This window comes from Sciurus vulgaris (assembly GCF_902686455.1).
Source record: "Sciurus vulgaris genome assembly, chromosome: 2".
In the NCBI taxonomy this organism is placed as follows: domain Eukaryota; kingdom Metazoa; phylum Chordata; class Mammalia; order Rodentia; family Sciuridae; genus Sciurus; species Sciurus vulgaris.
The window spans coordinates 175362852-175376536 of record NC_136462.1 but is presented as its reverse complement, the minus strand read 5'-3'; the positions used below and the strand labels follow the sequence as shown (position 1 = coordinate 175376536).

The 13685-nt window shown below is 45.2% G+C and overlaps 1 protein-coding gene across 4 annotated transcripts; it reads left to right on the top strand.

The window, feature by feature from the left end:
• The first annotated feature begins 353 nt into the window (after positions 1 to 353).
• ITPA (inosine triphosphatase) lies at positions 354 to 13290 on the top strand. 4 transcript variants are annotated; one of them, XM_079129169.1, is made up of 9 exons: positions 354 to 483; positions 3894 to 3951; positions 4050 to 4114; positions 4697 to 4764; positions 5978 to 6009; positions 7335 to 7450; positions 8346 to 8378; positions 11374 to 11450; positions 12799 to 13290. In XM_079129169.1, the coding sequence occupies exons 1-9, from the start codon at positions 379 to 381 to the stop codon at positions 12938 to 12940; spliced, it is 696 nt and encodes a 231-aa protein (XP_078985295.1). In that variant the 5' UTR covers positions 354 to 378; the 3' UTR covers positions 12941 to 13290. The 4 variants fall into 4 exon arrangements, with proteins under 4 accessions (XP_078985295.1, XP_078985294.1, XP_078985296.1 ...); XM_079129168.1 differs by having other exon boundaries at positions 4691 to 4764; XM_079129171.1 differs by lacking the exon at positions 354 to 483 and adding an exon at positions 2108 to 2237 and having other exon boundaries at positions 4691 to 4764.
• The last annotated feature ends 395 nt before the right edge of the window (positions 13291 to 13685 follow it).

Genomic DNA, 13685 nt, shown 5'->3' with positions numbered 1-13685 from the left:
AAACACTCGTCTGCCCCTAAATTCCCAAAGCCACTCCTCTAAGGGGTTTGCAGGGAATGGATGGTTAGGGGTTTGTGCCCGGGTCCCTTGGCCCCTCAAACCCATCTCCGGAAGCTTCCGACAATTTAGGCACGGAAAGGTGCCGAGCCATTCATTCAGCTGCCGTCTAGCGCCAGGTCTTTCAGGATGCTCATCTGGAAGAGGCTGTGCATCTGTACAAGGATTCCTGGTGCTCAGCAGCCGAGAGAGCGTTTTTCCAACCGCATAACAGTTAAGTTGAATCCGCTGCCTGAAGCCCACCTCCGGATCTCCGGTTCGGCCGGAAATCCAGCCGCCCACTTCCGCCTCCAGCCGGAAGTGTCTTTCGACTTCGGGCAAATGGGCTTCCGGGGGCCTGAGGGGAAATTGGGGCTCACCATGGCAGCCTCTTTGACTGGGAAGAAGATCGTGTTTGTCACGGGGAACGCCAAGAAGCTGGAGGAGGTGCCAGGAGGGTGTGGGGAGCTGACCGGGGGGCGGCTGGGAATAGTGCTGAGATGGGCTTCCCGGCGAGGGAAGCATGCAGGAGGAGGCGTGGAGAGACAACGAAAAGTTGGGTCCGCAGGGAGGCGTGGGTCAGGGCCTGGCAATGTGCAAGGGGTTAGGGGACCGGGATGGGACGGCGGGGGAGGGGGGGTGCCCTCAAGGTCGAAGGGATGAGCGTTTTGACAGATCTCAGAGCTCATGAGGTCAGCTGCTGCTAAGAGGCCCTTAGCACTTGTCTCAGAGATCTCCTCTTGAACTAGACTCAAACTGGAAGCCCCGAGACCCCAGTCGTACCTCTTAAGACAGATCTAGATCCTGCTGCTGACCCGGAGGTGGCGGGAGCCAGAAAGGGATGGAATGGGGACCCAAACTGAGCAGCCCACGCCCCACCCATCACGGTCCAGAAATGTCCCTAGCCACTTTCAACATTTGTGAGATGGAGTGATACCTTTCCCCATCCTTCATAAGAGTCATGGCTGACACCTAACAAAAAGCAGGTTAACAAGAGAGGACCATGACAATTTATTTAATCCCAATATTTTTATACAACAGAGTCCTCTTTGTCTTTCCCAACCTCTTTGGTGCCAGGGATCAAACCCAGGGCCTCCAGCATGCTAGGCAGGCACTTTGCCACTGAGCTATACCCCTAGCCTAAAAGAGTCCATGCTTATTCTTAGATTTGATGAAGCATGGGCAATTGTGTGGAAATGTGACTGGATAAAAAGGGTATAATCCAGTGCTAATAGACTGAGCAAAGCCTGTCCTGATTCTTGGTCTCTCTGTGCAACATTTCTTTCTTCCTTGTATGGGCAAGGACCCCTTCTGAATTGGGGGTTTTACCATCAACTATCAGACAAGATAGGTCAGAGAATTTCTTTATGGCCAGCTCCAGGACAGAAAGGCAGGGCAATATTAGAGTAATGTTTTTAGGCTTTCTGGCTCATTTTGGGAAGGAGTTTTAATTTCTATGACCTACCTTAGGAAAAAGCATCTCTAGTTTCTCTGGTGCCTTGGGAGGAGAAAGGGGAGCTGGAGACAGATCAGAAAGTCAGAGACTTTGCTTTTTTAAAAAAGTTTTTTAAAATAACAATTTTTATTATCATTATGAGGTACTGGGGATTGAACTCAGGGGTGCTCTGACACTGAACTAAATCCTGAATCCTTTTTATTTTTTATTTTGAGGCCTTGAACTTGGTTCTTCCTGCCTCAGTCTCCAGAGTTGGGTGTGCCACCATACCTGGCTAGACTTTGCTTTTTGAGGCTTGCTTCTGAGAGACCAAAGTGCTACCTTGGGGTATTGTTTCTGGGTTCCAGTAGAATAGTGTGGGACATCGGCTTTACATCACTATGAAACAGGAGTAAATGAGGCAATATATCCAAAGTTTCTGTCTACAGGGGTCTTGTGGCTAGTTGAGAGGTCTGTAGGGGTTGACAGAACATCTTTGGTTACAAGTAACAGAGGCACATGGGTAACTTTTGTAAGATGGCAGGTGAGTCTAGTGGGAATATTATGTTAAGGTATTACATAAGACCTAAGGATTAGCTCTAAAAGCTGGCCTGTCCTTGTAGTTTCCTTCACATGCTCAACCCTAGTTCTATTAAAGTCTTTCTTCCCTGCTAGTGGAAGGTACAGTGAAGCTTCTGCCAGACATCAGCTATGATTGACCAGACTTGAGTCAAGGGTTTGCCCCTTCTCAGCCATGGCCAAGGAGGTGAGATCATGTGTGGGCAGTCAGGATTACACTCACTAAGTATATCTGAGGCAAACCAATGCGGGGCACTAGGGGAACCTGCATTTCTGAGTAGCATAGAGACTGATGGCACTTCTGTGCCAGGAAGAGGTGACCATTTCAGGAACCAGGGCTCTGTTGAGACCAGACCAGTCAGACAGAGCACCATCCAGAATGGAGTAGAATGGATGTAGAATGGTGAATTCCAGACCCCAACCATCTGACGAAGAACATGACCTTCTACATTTGCATAACATTCTGGGGAATGAGGATGTATCTTAGCGGTAGAATGCTTGCCTAGTATGTGCAAGGCTTGGATTTGACCCCTAGCATAAGAACAAAACAGTCTGGGGTTGGGAGTATAACTCAATGGTAGAGCACTTGCCTGGGCTTACCAAGGCCCATAGAGAAGATGACTTGAACTTCGTCTAGAACAGGAGTCTTTTCATCTCTTAGAAACCCCCTTGGCAAACTGATGAAACCCTTGGACTCTTTCTTAGGAAAATAGTTTCAAGTATACAAAAATACTAAAATTACAAAGGAAATCAACTATATCGAAGTACAGTTTTCAAAATATTAGAAATATTTGTGATCTTGTTACATATACTTTATTAATGCATTAAAGGATCGAATCTAGCAATGTGTGTAGTTTCCTTAATTTTAAACTAATGAGGGGTCTGGGGATGAAGCTCAATGGTAAAGAGCTTGCCTTGTATGCACAAGACCCTGCGTTTGATCCCCAGCACCTCCAAAAAAAGTTTTTTTGAAATAGGATTGTAAATATTTTTTTCTTCTTCCCTTGCAAATCTTTTGAGATTTAGGCAAAATCGTAATGTGATATGAAAACATCTGTAATATATATATATATATATATATATTTTTTTTTTTTTTAAGTTGTAGGTGGACACAATATCTTTATTTTTTTATTTTTATGTGGTGCTGAGGATCGAACCCAGGGCCTCACGCATACTAGGTGAGCACTCTACCCCAGCCACCTGTGATTTTAATAGATTTTAAAATCACAGGAAGGCTGGAGTTGTAGCTCAGTGGTAGAGCACTTGCCTAGCCCGTGTGAGGCACTGGGTTCAAACCTCAGCACCATATAAATAAATAAATAAATAGATGGATAGATTAGATAAATAAATAAAAGGTACTATGTCCATCTACAACTAAAAATATATTTTTTAAAAGTCACAGGAACTGCTAACACTATTTTGGTTTGTTGCTTGTATTCATAATTTAAAAGGGGAAAAATTTCAATTGGGGCCTGGTGAGAATAAAGAAGGATTTTTTTTCCCCATCCAGGTTCACAGACCTCCTGAATTCTAGGTAATTCCAGAGAATTCCTGGCAGGAGAGGATGGGTAGGGTTTCTGAGAGCATTGAGAAGAGAAAAGGGTGTTCTGGATGGGGTGGTGAGTAGCACAAGCAGAAACAGGAGGGGATAGAGGAGTGAGGAAATAGGGTGCTGACTTCCTGGAGTGGGACCCTGAAAGTTGGGATGAGGCTCATGGATCTGACTTGGTAAACTTCACGGGAGTGATGAACAAGCTTCTTGATGAGAAAGGTCAATGACAGCTCATGTACTAATGGGGGATTATTAGCAGATGATGATAAATGTTCTTTCATTTTGGAACAGGTCATTCAGATTCTGGGAGATAAGTTTCCATGCACTTTGGTGGCACAGAAAATTGACCGTATGTCTCTGTTTTGTTTTATTTTTAAAAGATGGTTCTATATCTCTGTCTTCCCTTGACCTGATTGTGTATATGTGTGTGTCTGTTTCCCTACTAAGTGCCAGAGTACCAGGGAGAGCCAGATGAAATTTCCATACAGAAGTGCCAGGAGGCGGCTCGCCAGGTGCTTATCTTACATTTGTCCTGCTTATCCCACACTCAGTCTTCTTGTAGCTTGTTGTGGTGGCTCCTGGGGTTTGTACCTGCCGAGAATGGGCAGAGAACAATAGAGAGGGCACAGTTTTTGTGATTTCAAGGATCTGCTCAGTCCCAGCTAGCTTGGGATTGCTAAATGTTGGCTTTGAAACAATACCTCCCTCTTCCATCCTTAACTGCCTGGTATCTCCTCAAGACCACCATAAACACACACATTCCCTCTTTACCTACACCCTTCTGATTCTCAGGTACATACATTTCAGCCCCGTCTTTTCCCTATACACACCCATAGCTGCGCTCCCACATTTTTGCACGAGAATCCCAGCACTTCCATTGCTGTGTCCAGAACAAGCTTTACACTTGCTAATGGTTTGGTGTCTCTATCTCTAAAATGAAGATAAAGAGGGCTGGACCTTGTTGCTATCTACTGCAGATCCCAACTGGCTGTGGCATTGGCTTTAGCCTGGGTGGCCTGGGAGTTCAGGGCAGGGATGGAGTCTGCTGGTGGTTGCAGGTCTCAGGGCTGCATGTGCTTGTGCTGCAGGTTCAGGGCCCTGTCCTGGTGGAAGATACTTGTCTGTGCTTCAATGCCCTTGGAGGGCTCCCTGGCCCCTACATGTAAGTGTCCCCACCAGCCCCTTTGCAGGGCCCCAGCCACAAAACCACCAGAACTGCCAAATGATTGGTTACTTGATATTGCAGCTCATTCACTGTCCAACATCAACACTGTATTTCTTTTGTCCTAAAGAAGGATTAGGGGTATGGGAGAGGTGTGCCTTTCTTTTGTACAGTGTGAGAATGTGATTGTGTAAGTGGAGATGGGAAAGAGGAACCCACCCATTTCAGAGGTACATTCATAAGCAGATCAATTTCAGGAAAAGAAATAAGGAAGTTGAGATCTGAAAATTGATTTCCTTAAAACTATCCAGTGCTCTGGATCCCCTTAGAAGGTCTTTGTGTATCTCTAGGGTACATTTACCCCAATTTGAAGACCCCTGCCTGGGGTAAGGACATAGGCACAATTTTTTAAATTTATTTATTCTTTTTGTACTGGGAATTGAACTCAGGGGTGCTTTCCCACTGAGCTACATTGCCAGCCCTTTTTATTTTTTATTTTGAAATGGTCTCACCAAGTTGCTAAGAGTCTCACTGATTTGTTGAGGCTGTCCTAAAACTTGCTATCCTCCTGCCTCACCCTCCTGAGTCACTGGGATTATAGGCATATACCACCATGCCTGGTAACATATACACAGTTCTGTTGCTAGGATTGAGGTATCTATATCTGTAACTTTTAGATGATCTGTTTGCTTGCCAAAGCAATAGTTCCTGTATATATTTCTGTCTATAGTATATATCGCTCACATCCTCACTGACTCTGAGGATTATGACTTTTTAGTATTTTGCAGTTTAGAAAGTAGAATGTTGTCCCATACAGTCTTAGTTTGCATTTCTTTTGTTACCAGTGAGGTTGAGGTCTTCTGAGGTCTTCATTTGGTTACTGAGTCTTCTGTGCATTGCCTGTTTACCTCTAGGCAAAAATAGTTTTCCTATTAAATCATGTCTCTCCTCTCTCTCTCTCTCTCTCTCTCTCTCTCTCTCTCTCGTTGTTATTAGTAGGGATTGAACCAAGGGCCTTATGTGTTAAAAAAATACACGTTCTACCACTGAGTTACACTCTCTGCCCCTAGATTATTTCTCTTGATTTTTACTTGAGAAAATCTTTTCCATTCCCTGTGGTGTTCTAGAGCTCCAATCCCTGTAGGGCACAGCCCAGAAAAGATGGCAGAAGATCCATCTGCTCCTGGCATCTGACTTCTTTTTTCTTTTGCAGAAAATGGTTTCTGGAGAAGTTAAAACCTGAAGGTACTGTCCTCATTGTTTCTACCCTTGGATCTGTTGGGAACTGAGAATTGGGGTAGTCCTAGGGGAGGGGGGCCCCCCACTAGTAACCAGGAATCCCAGGCTCTAGTCCCTAGCATTGAGCCTCTCTTTATCTCCATTTTCCCTTCTGTAAACTGCCACTCACTTATTCCAGAGACTAGTGAAATGTGGGGGATGGTGGGTATTGTAAATTTGAGGGACAAAGGAGCCGTGATTGATTCTGGATCTCAAGAGGGACTTGACCCTAGTGACTACACGCAGTTGCTTGCTTCAATCAGGGCCTGGCTCATGAATTGGAGAATCTGCCCCTCCAAGGCCCCAGCAGTCCATACCCTGCCACCCACAGGTGTAGACCAAAATGGTCCCTCTATTTGTGCTTTAAAAAACACTTGATTGGGGCTGGGAATATAGCTCAGTTGGTAGAGGGCTTGCCTTGCATGCACAAGGCCCTGGGTTCAATCCCCAGCACCACTAAAAAAAGTAAAAAAGAAAGAAAAACTACTTTATAGCTGGGCACAGTGGCACACACCTGTAATCCCAGAGGCTCAGGAGACTGAGACAGGAAGATCATGAGTTCAAAGCCAGCTTCAGCAAAAGTGAGGTGCTAAAGAAAAGAGCATCCCTGGGTTCAATCCCCGGTACCAAAAAAAAAAGTATGGTAAAATGTCCTCTGTATCCCCATACCCAGCTTATCAGCCTATTTTGTGACATTTGTAACCTGCCCTAATTTTTTCTCAATCCAGTATCTAAAAGCAAATCCCAAACACCATGGCATCTATTAAGTTCTTCAGCTTATGTATCTAAAAGATGAAAAACTTAAAAACATTAACCAACTAAAATTATGTGTGTGTGTACGTGTGCATGAGTGTGTCTGTGTACACATGAAGACATACGTATCTGGTGTGAGGGATTGAACCCAGGGCTTCAGCCATGCAGAACACACACTCTACCACTGAGTTACACCCCAGCTAATTTCTTAGTATTACATAATAAGTTTGGAGATTTCCTTGGTTGTAACAAAAATGCCTTTTCATGGTTCATTTTGCACTGGAAATCAAACAACATCCCACTGCATTGGCTGATTTTCTGACTTTGAAAAAAGCTTTGGTCTCCTTGTGTCAGAAGAAAGCGGATACCCAGAATCTTGATCCCCAGTCTCAGCTCCCTCATGAAAGCGAGGATAAGCTCTGGTAGCCTTCCACCCCTACCCAGGGAAAAGGGCTTCTTCCCTTCTCACCGTTGGTGGATTTGTGGGGATGGGACTGGGCAGCACAGATGCACTGAGCGCTCACAGTATCTATGCACAGGTCTCCATCAGCTTCTGGCCGGCTTTGAAGATAAGTCAGCCTATGCGCTGTGCACGTTTGCGCTCAGCACTGGGGACCCCAGCGAGCCTGTGCGCCTGTTCAGGGGCCGGACCTCGGTGAGTACCCACTCAGATGCCATTCTCCAGCGGGCCACCAGAGGGCGTTGCGCCCTGAGTGGACTGCAGGATCTTTTGCAGGTCCTTCCTGGAAGGGCACGCTGTAGCCAGCATTATTGAGGCCTTGTGTGAGGCATCCCTGAGCATGACCATTAAAAGTGTTGTCAATCCCCTAACCTGTTTGGTCTCTGAAGCTACTATTTCAGAGAAACAAAATGGCTAACAACTCCTGAGGCCTGGTGTACCCAAATCTCTGCAGTGTGTGCCATGGTAAGAAACAATTGTACAAATTAAAGGTTACTGCTCCTGAAGCTACATCTACAGCCCAGACTTCTCCACGCCCAAATCTTATCCATCTGCCAAGGCTGCGGCCCACCTTGAATGTCTCACAGCCTTACTGACTTCATGTTTGCTTAGAATTTCCTTTTTTCCCTCCCTCTCTCAATACTGGGATTGAATCCAGGCCCTTGCATATGCCAGGCAAGCCCTCTACCACTGAGCTACACCCCCAGCCCAGAATTTTAATTCTTCACCTAAACTCATTCTTTTCCTAGCTGCCTGCCATTTAACACTCCACACCCTGTCTGACTCAGGGTTAGCTGCTTTTTTCAAGGTACATACCACCATCACAGTTGGCTAACAACTGTCCCCAGAGCCTGTCCATTCTCTCCCTATGACAGGATTGTGCCTTCCAGCACATCTCCCTGCTCAGTTCCTCCTGCCAGGATAAAAATCCATAAGTTTCCCTGGGAGTTGTCCAGATATATTCTTTTACCCTGCCTGGTTTAAAAAAAAAAAAAATTTTTTTTTTTTTTTTTTTGATGGTGGTAAAAATAGTACAGAATTTGCCACCTTAACCATTTTTTGTTTGTTTGTTGTTTTTTGGTTTTTGCAGTGCTGGAAATGGAATCCAGGGCCCACATGCCAGGCAAGTGCTGTACTGCTAAGCTACATCCCCAGTTTTTTGTTATTTGTTTTTTTTTTGTTTTTTTTTTTTTTTTTTTGAGACAAATTCTCATTAAGTTGCCCAGGCTGGCCTCAAACTTGCGATCCTCCCTCCTCAGCTTCTGGTGTAGCTGGGATTATAGGTGTAGCCAGGATTATAGGTGTATGCCATCACAGCTGGCTTTATTTATTTTTTGTGGCACTGGGGATTAAATCCAGGGCCTCATGCATGCTATGCAAGCACTCTACCATTGAGCTACATCCTTGATTCAAAATCATTTTTAAGTGTACATTACAATAGTGTTAAGTATATTTATATGATCTCCAGAACTAGCTTTTTTTTTTTTTTTTTTTTCTTGGTACTGGGGAATGAATCCAGAGGTGCTTTAACACTGAGCCATATCCCTAGACCCCTCCCCTCTTTTTTTTTCTTAATTTTTTATTTTTGAAACATTGCTAAGTTGCTGAGGCCTCACTAAATTGCTGGGACTGGCCTCAAACTCACGATCCTCCTGTCTCAGCCTCCAAAATCACTGAGATTACTGGCATTTGCCACCATGCCCACCTGTCAAAACTTTTTCATTTTAAAAATCTGAGACTGCCATTGAATAGCTCCTTTTTCTTCCCTTCCCCCTAGCACCCACCATTCTACTTAATTCTTCTAAGAGTTTGACTGCTTTAGATACCTCCATAAGTAGAATCATACAATATTTGTCTTTTATGATTGGCTTCTTTCTTTTCTTTTCTTTTTTTAATGCGGTGCTAGGGATCAAACTCACTGCCTCACAAGCGCTAGGCAAGTGTTCTACCACTGAGCCACAATCCCAGCCTATTTATTTCACTTAGCATAATGTTCTCAAGGTTCATCCATGTAGCATGACAGAACTGCCTATGATTTTAAGAATGAAAACTATTCCATTATATGCATAGACTACATTTTCTTTATTGACCTATCTGTAGATGACCTTTGGGTTATACTTCCACCTCTTGGCTATTGTCAATAATGCTGCAGTGACACAGGAGTACAGGCATTTCTTCAAGAGCCTGTCAGTGGCCAGGTGCGGTGGTGCACACCTGTAATCCCGGCAGCTCAGGAGGCTGAGGCAGGAGGATCACCAAGTTCAAAGTCAGCCTCGGCAACAGTGAGGCACTAAGCAACTCAGTGAGACCCTGTCTCTAAATAAAATACAAATTAGGGCTGGGGATGTGGCTTAGTGGTCGAGTGCCCCTGAGTTCAATCCCTGGTACCAAAAAGAAAAAAAGATCCTGTTGATGGGGCCTGTGTCACTGCAGTCCCCACCATTCCCTGTTGTTCCCAGCTTTGGCTGCTTCTTGCATTTGTTACTTGGCAGTCCCCACCTCCCCTGAGTAGCTTTGTGTCTTCATCTTGTTCTGTTTTCACCTGTGCACTCCTTATCCACATTGGCACACCAGACACACATTGTCCACAGTGGCACATTAACCACATTTTTCTTTCAGCAACCCAGATGTGCTGAGTTCCATTTCAGGGACTATGTCTGTCTGGCACCTGGAATGTTCTTGTTGCAACCCTATGTATGGCTAAAGGGTCCCTTCCTCACTATGTCTTTTCCTGAGCTCCCCATCCAAGTCACTCCACCCTGTTGTTCTGGAACTCAACACTGTTGGTCCCCTGTAAGGCACTTTGCATTTGTTAATCACTGATTTGTTTACCGGTGTAATACCTGTTTGGCTTATGACATCCATTATAGGAAAGGAAGGCTACATTTGCTGTGACCCCAATGCTAAGAATACTGTCCGGTCTATTGTAGGTGCTCAGAAAACATGTATTGCATGAGTGAGGCTCAGAGTGGTACAGTAACTGGCTTGATCACACAGCTCCCCACTAAGAGAAGCAGAATTTGCCTTTGGCTCTGCATGACTGGGCATTTATGTGGCTAATTCCTGTCATCCACCATTGCCTTTTTTTGTTTTGGTTTGGTTTGTTTGTTTTGTGATGCTAGGGATCGAACCCAGGACCTCTTGCATTCTAGGCAAGTGCTCTACCACTGAACTGCCCTGTTTTGAAAAAAATTCTTTTACTTTGATGACAAAATGACATTTTATGGCATTGGATTATAATTTGTTCTCTTTATAACATTTTTATTGGAACTTGACTGTTACAGCCAGTATTTCTGTATTTTTGTTTTGTTTTGTTTTTTATTTTTGGTACCAGGGATTGAACCCAGGGGCACTTAACCACTGAGCCACATCCCCAACCCTTTTTAAATTTTTTTATTTAGAGACAGGGTCTGGCTGAGTTGCTTAGAGCCTCACTAAGTTGCTGAGGCTGGCTTTGAACTCACAGTTCTCCTGCCTCAGCCTCCTAAGCCACTGAGATTACAGGTGGCATGCACCACCACACCCAACTTACAGTGAGTATTTCTTGAGCTCGTGGATGTGTTTGGCTACTGCTGAGTGATTTCTGTTAGGCTGTTTACCTATTAAAGCCTCCCTTGTTTTCTTTGTTTCTCTTCTTTCTTTCCTTTTTTTATTTTTTTATTTTTTTTTTTGGGGGGGGGGGTTGTTGTTGCTTTTTTGTTTCTGTTTTATTTAGTAGAGATAAAACCCAGGGCTTCATGCATGCTAGGTAAGCATTCAACCACTAAGCTACATCCTCAGCTGTTTAACTTCCTATTAGGAGAAAATGTTTTCTATTAGTTTTTCAAAGTCAACTCATTTTTTCTTCTATGAGGTCACAGTTTATCAGACGTGTAGAGAGGAAAAGGATGGCCCCAGAGGTGTTAGTGGACCAATTGAGTACATGGTTACTCCCTGTATTCCCTGATCTGCATTTTATTTTGGTTTCCAGCAAACAATTATAAGCACTTTGGCTCCCTGGAACTACATTTTGAGTAAACTGGGTTTAATCAAATGCAAAAAGTAACCAAATTCAAACTGCCTCTTAGTACATCTCCTCCATGCCCAATTATACACCTGTGCTCCCTTTACTGTCGCAGGGCCAGATTGTGGTGCCCCGAGGCTGCCGGGACTTTGGCTGGGACCCCTGCTTTCAGCCTGATGGATACGAGCAGACGTAAGGAGCCAAGGAGCCCATTTCTTCCCTAGGGTGTAGGGTTGGGTGGGCACCCTGCCCAAGTGCAGTCATGCGGGTATGGGCGGGGCAGGTTCTGAGAGTGCCGTTCCAGCTGAAAGCAGCTCTGCTGGGGTGGACACAAGGAATCTGATGACCCAGCCCACAGCAGGGCGGAGCTGGGTGTTCTGGGCTCTCAGGCTCCAGTTTGCCCCAGAGCAGCTGTGTGGCTGCTGACTTCCCCTCTCTGGCTTTGGCTCATCAAAATGTATAAATGTAAGAGCTTTGTGGGATAATTTTGACTGTCCAGTCTGAGTTGGAAAAATTATCCACATAATACTCTATGTTCTCAGTATTTCATACTAACTCCCCACCATCCCCTGTATTTATGTGCCACACATTAGCCAATATTGGAATCAGTCTTTTTAGGCTGAATAGGTCCTTAGGGAATGTGGCCTGAACTCTCACAGTAGCCACAGAGAGTTAAGGACATTGTGAAGCAGCACTGTCCAAGAATGCTCTGGGGTAATAAATGGTCTATATCTGCACTGTCTGTTTGGGCAGCCACTAGCCACGTGTGGCTATGGAGCACTTGAAATGCGGTTAGACTGAAGAACTGTATTTATTTATTTAATTTTTATTTATTTTTTGGTGCTGGGGATCCAACCCAGGGCCTTGTGCTTACAAGGCAAGCACTCTACTGACTGAGCTATTTCCCCAGCCCCTGTATTTATTTTTTATGGTGCTGTGAATTGAATCTAGTCTTGTGCATGCAAGGCAAGTGCTCTACCACTGAGCTATATCCCGAGCCCCTGAATTTATTTGTGTTCAGTTGTATTAACTTACATAGCCACATGACTAGTGGCTACTGTATTGGATAACAAGGTTCTGAAGCCCACCAATGAGGTGTGAATTCTCACCTCACTGGATTCTCGGCATGAAGCATGGACCTCTAGCTCATTGCTGCTCCCACACAACCTACTCAGGGCACTAGAGGGGACTGCTGTGTTTGCTCTGTCAAGCCCTGCTGCTTCCTGTCAACAGATTACAAAGCTGATCAAACATGCAGCTCATCTTCTCCCCAGAGTCCCTTAAGTTTTGGCCACACTAGAGCAAATTTAATATCCATCCATGCACAATAATATCAACAAAGGAACTTAAAAACTCCAATTTTTTAAAAAAGTTAACAGACTGCCAGGAACTGGTGGCTCCTGTCCCACGTTGCTGGGGGGTAGGGGGCCCTTCTTGTGCTTTGGACTCTGGGATTGGGGGATAAGAGGAGGTGGAGTGGGGCTGCACATCTTCTGGGATCTGGGTCTCTGTTCTCTGAGCAGCTATTCTTACCCCTTAGGTATGCAGAGATGCCCAAGGCCAAGAAGAATGCCATCTCCCATCGCTTCCGGGCTCTGCTGGAGCTGCAAAAGTATTTTGGCAGCATGAGTCCTCCTGAGGCTGGAGGAGACCACTCAGGCCAGGGATCTGGGGAGGGCTAGCCTAAACCCCCACCATCAGGCAGGCACCCCTGGAAGTACTTCCTTCAGGGTTTCCCCTTGCTGGGGGTGTCAAGGCAACCTTCTCTATCCTAGCCTGGAAAAGCAGCTAACTCCGCTTGGAAAAATTCTGAGCAAGTTGATGCCAGTCTGTTGCCTTTAGGCTGCCAGGGATTCAGTGATCTCTCTAGATCTGGGATCCTGGGAGATCTTTAGGTGTTAAACTGGCCTTGGCAGGACTGTGGGTTTGGGAAAGAACCACACAAACAGCCTTCAATGTTTTTAAAATGTGGGAAATAAAAAATTCTGGAAGGTACTTGTTTCCAAAATAAACTGGATATATCTGCTTTGAACCTTGCCAGGCTGATGTCTTGTCTCCTGAGTCCCCTTTGACAGGTGCAGGAAGACTTTTGGGTGGGGGTGGCGGGCCAAGGGCAACTGTCAAGGGTGTTTGCCTGCCCTTGCTGGTTTGTGTATTACATCTCTGCCCATGTTCTTTCAAGTCATGAATTGTGAGCTGGCCTTTCCGTGCCAGATGCCTGTTATCTACCTACCTATCAGTTGATGCCACTGCCAGCTGGCCTCCATGGTCTTTGCTGGATTGGGGGGTGGGCAGTGAGAAGGTCCAGGATTTTTAATTTATACTGTTGTACATTTGAGTAGTTGAGATGTTGGCTTATGATTGTAATACCAAGTTCTTTTTCTGGTGGGGTAGGGATGGGGGTGACGCCAGTTTGGCCTGGGGGCT

Excerpts from the sequence above, each read along its gene's own strand:
- ITPA (XM_079129168.1), top strand. The coding sequence starts at position 379 with ATGGGCTTCCGGGGGCCTGAGGGGAAATTGGGGCTCACCATGGCAGCC. Across the intron at positions 3,952-4,049 it reads GGTGGCACAGAAAATTGACC|TGCCAGAGTACCAGGGAGAG; the intron begins GTATGTCTCTGT and ends TTCCCTACTAAG. Across the intron at positions 6,010-7,334 it reads GGAGAAGTTAAAACCTGAAG|GTCTCCATCAGCTTCTGGCC; the intron begins GTACTGTCCTCA and ends ATCTATGCACAG.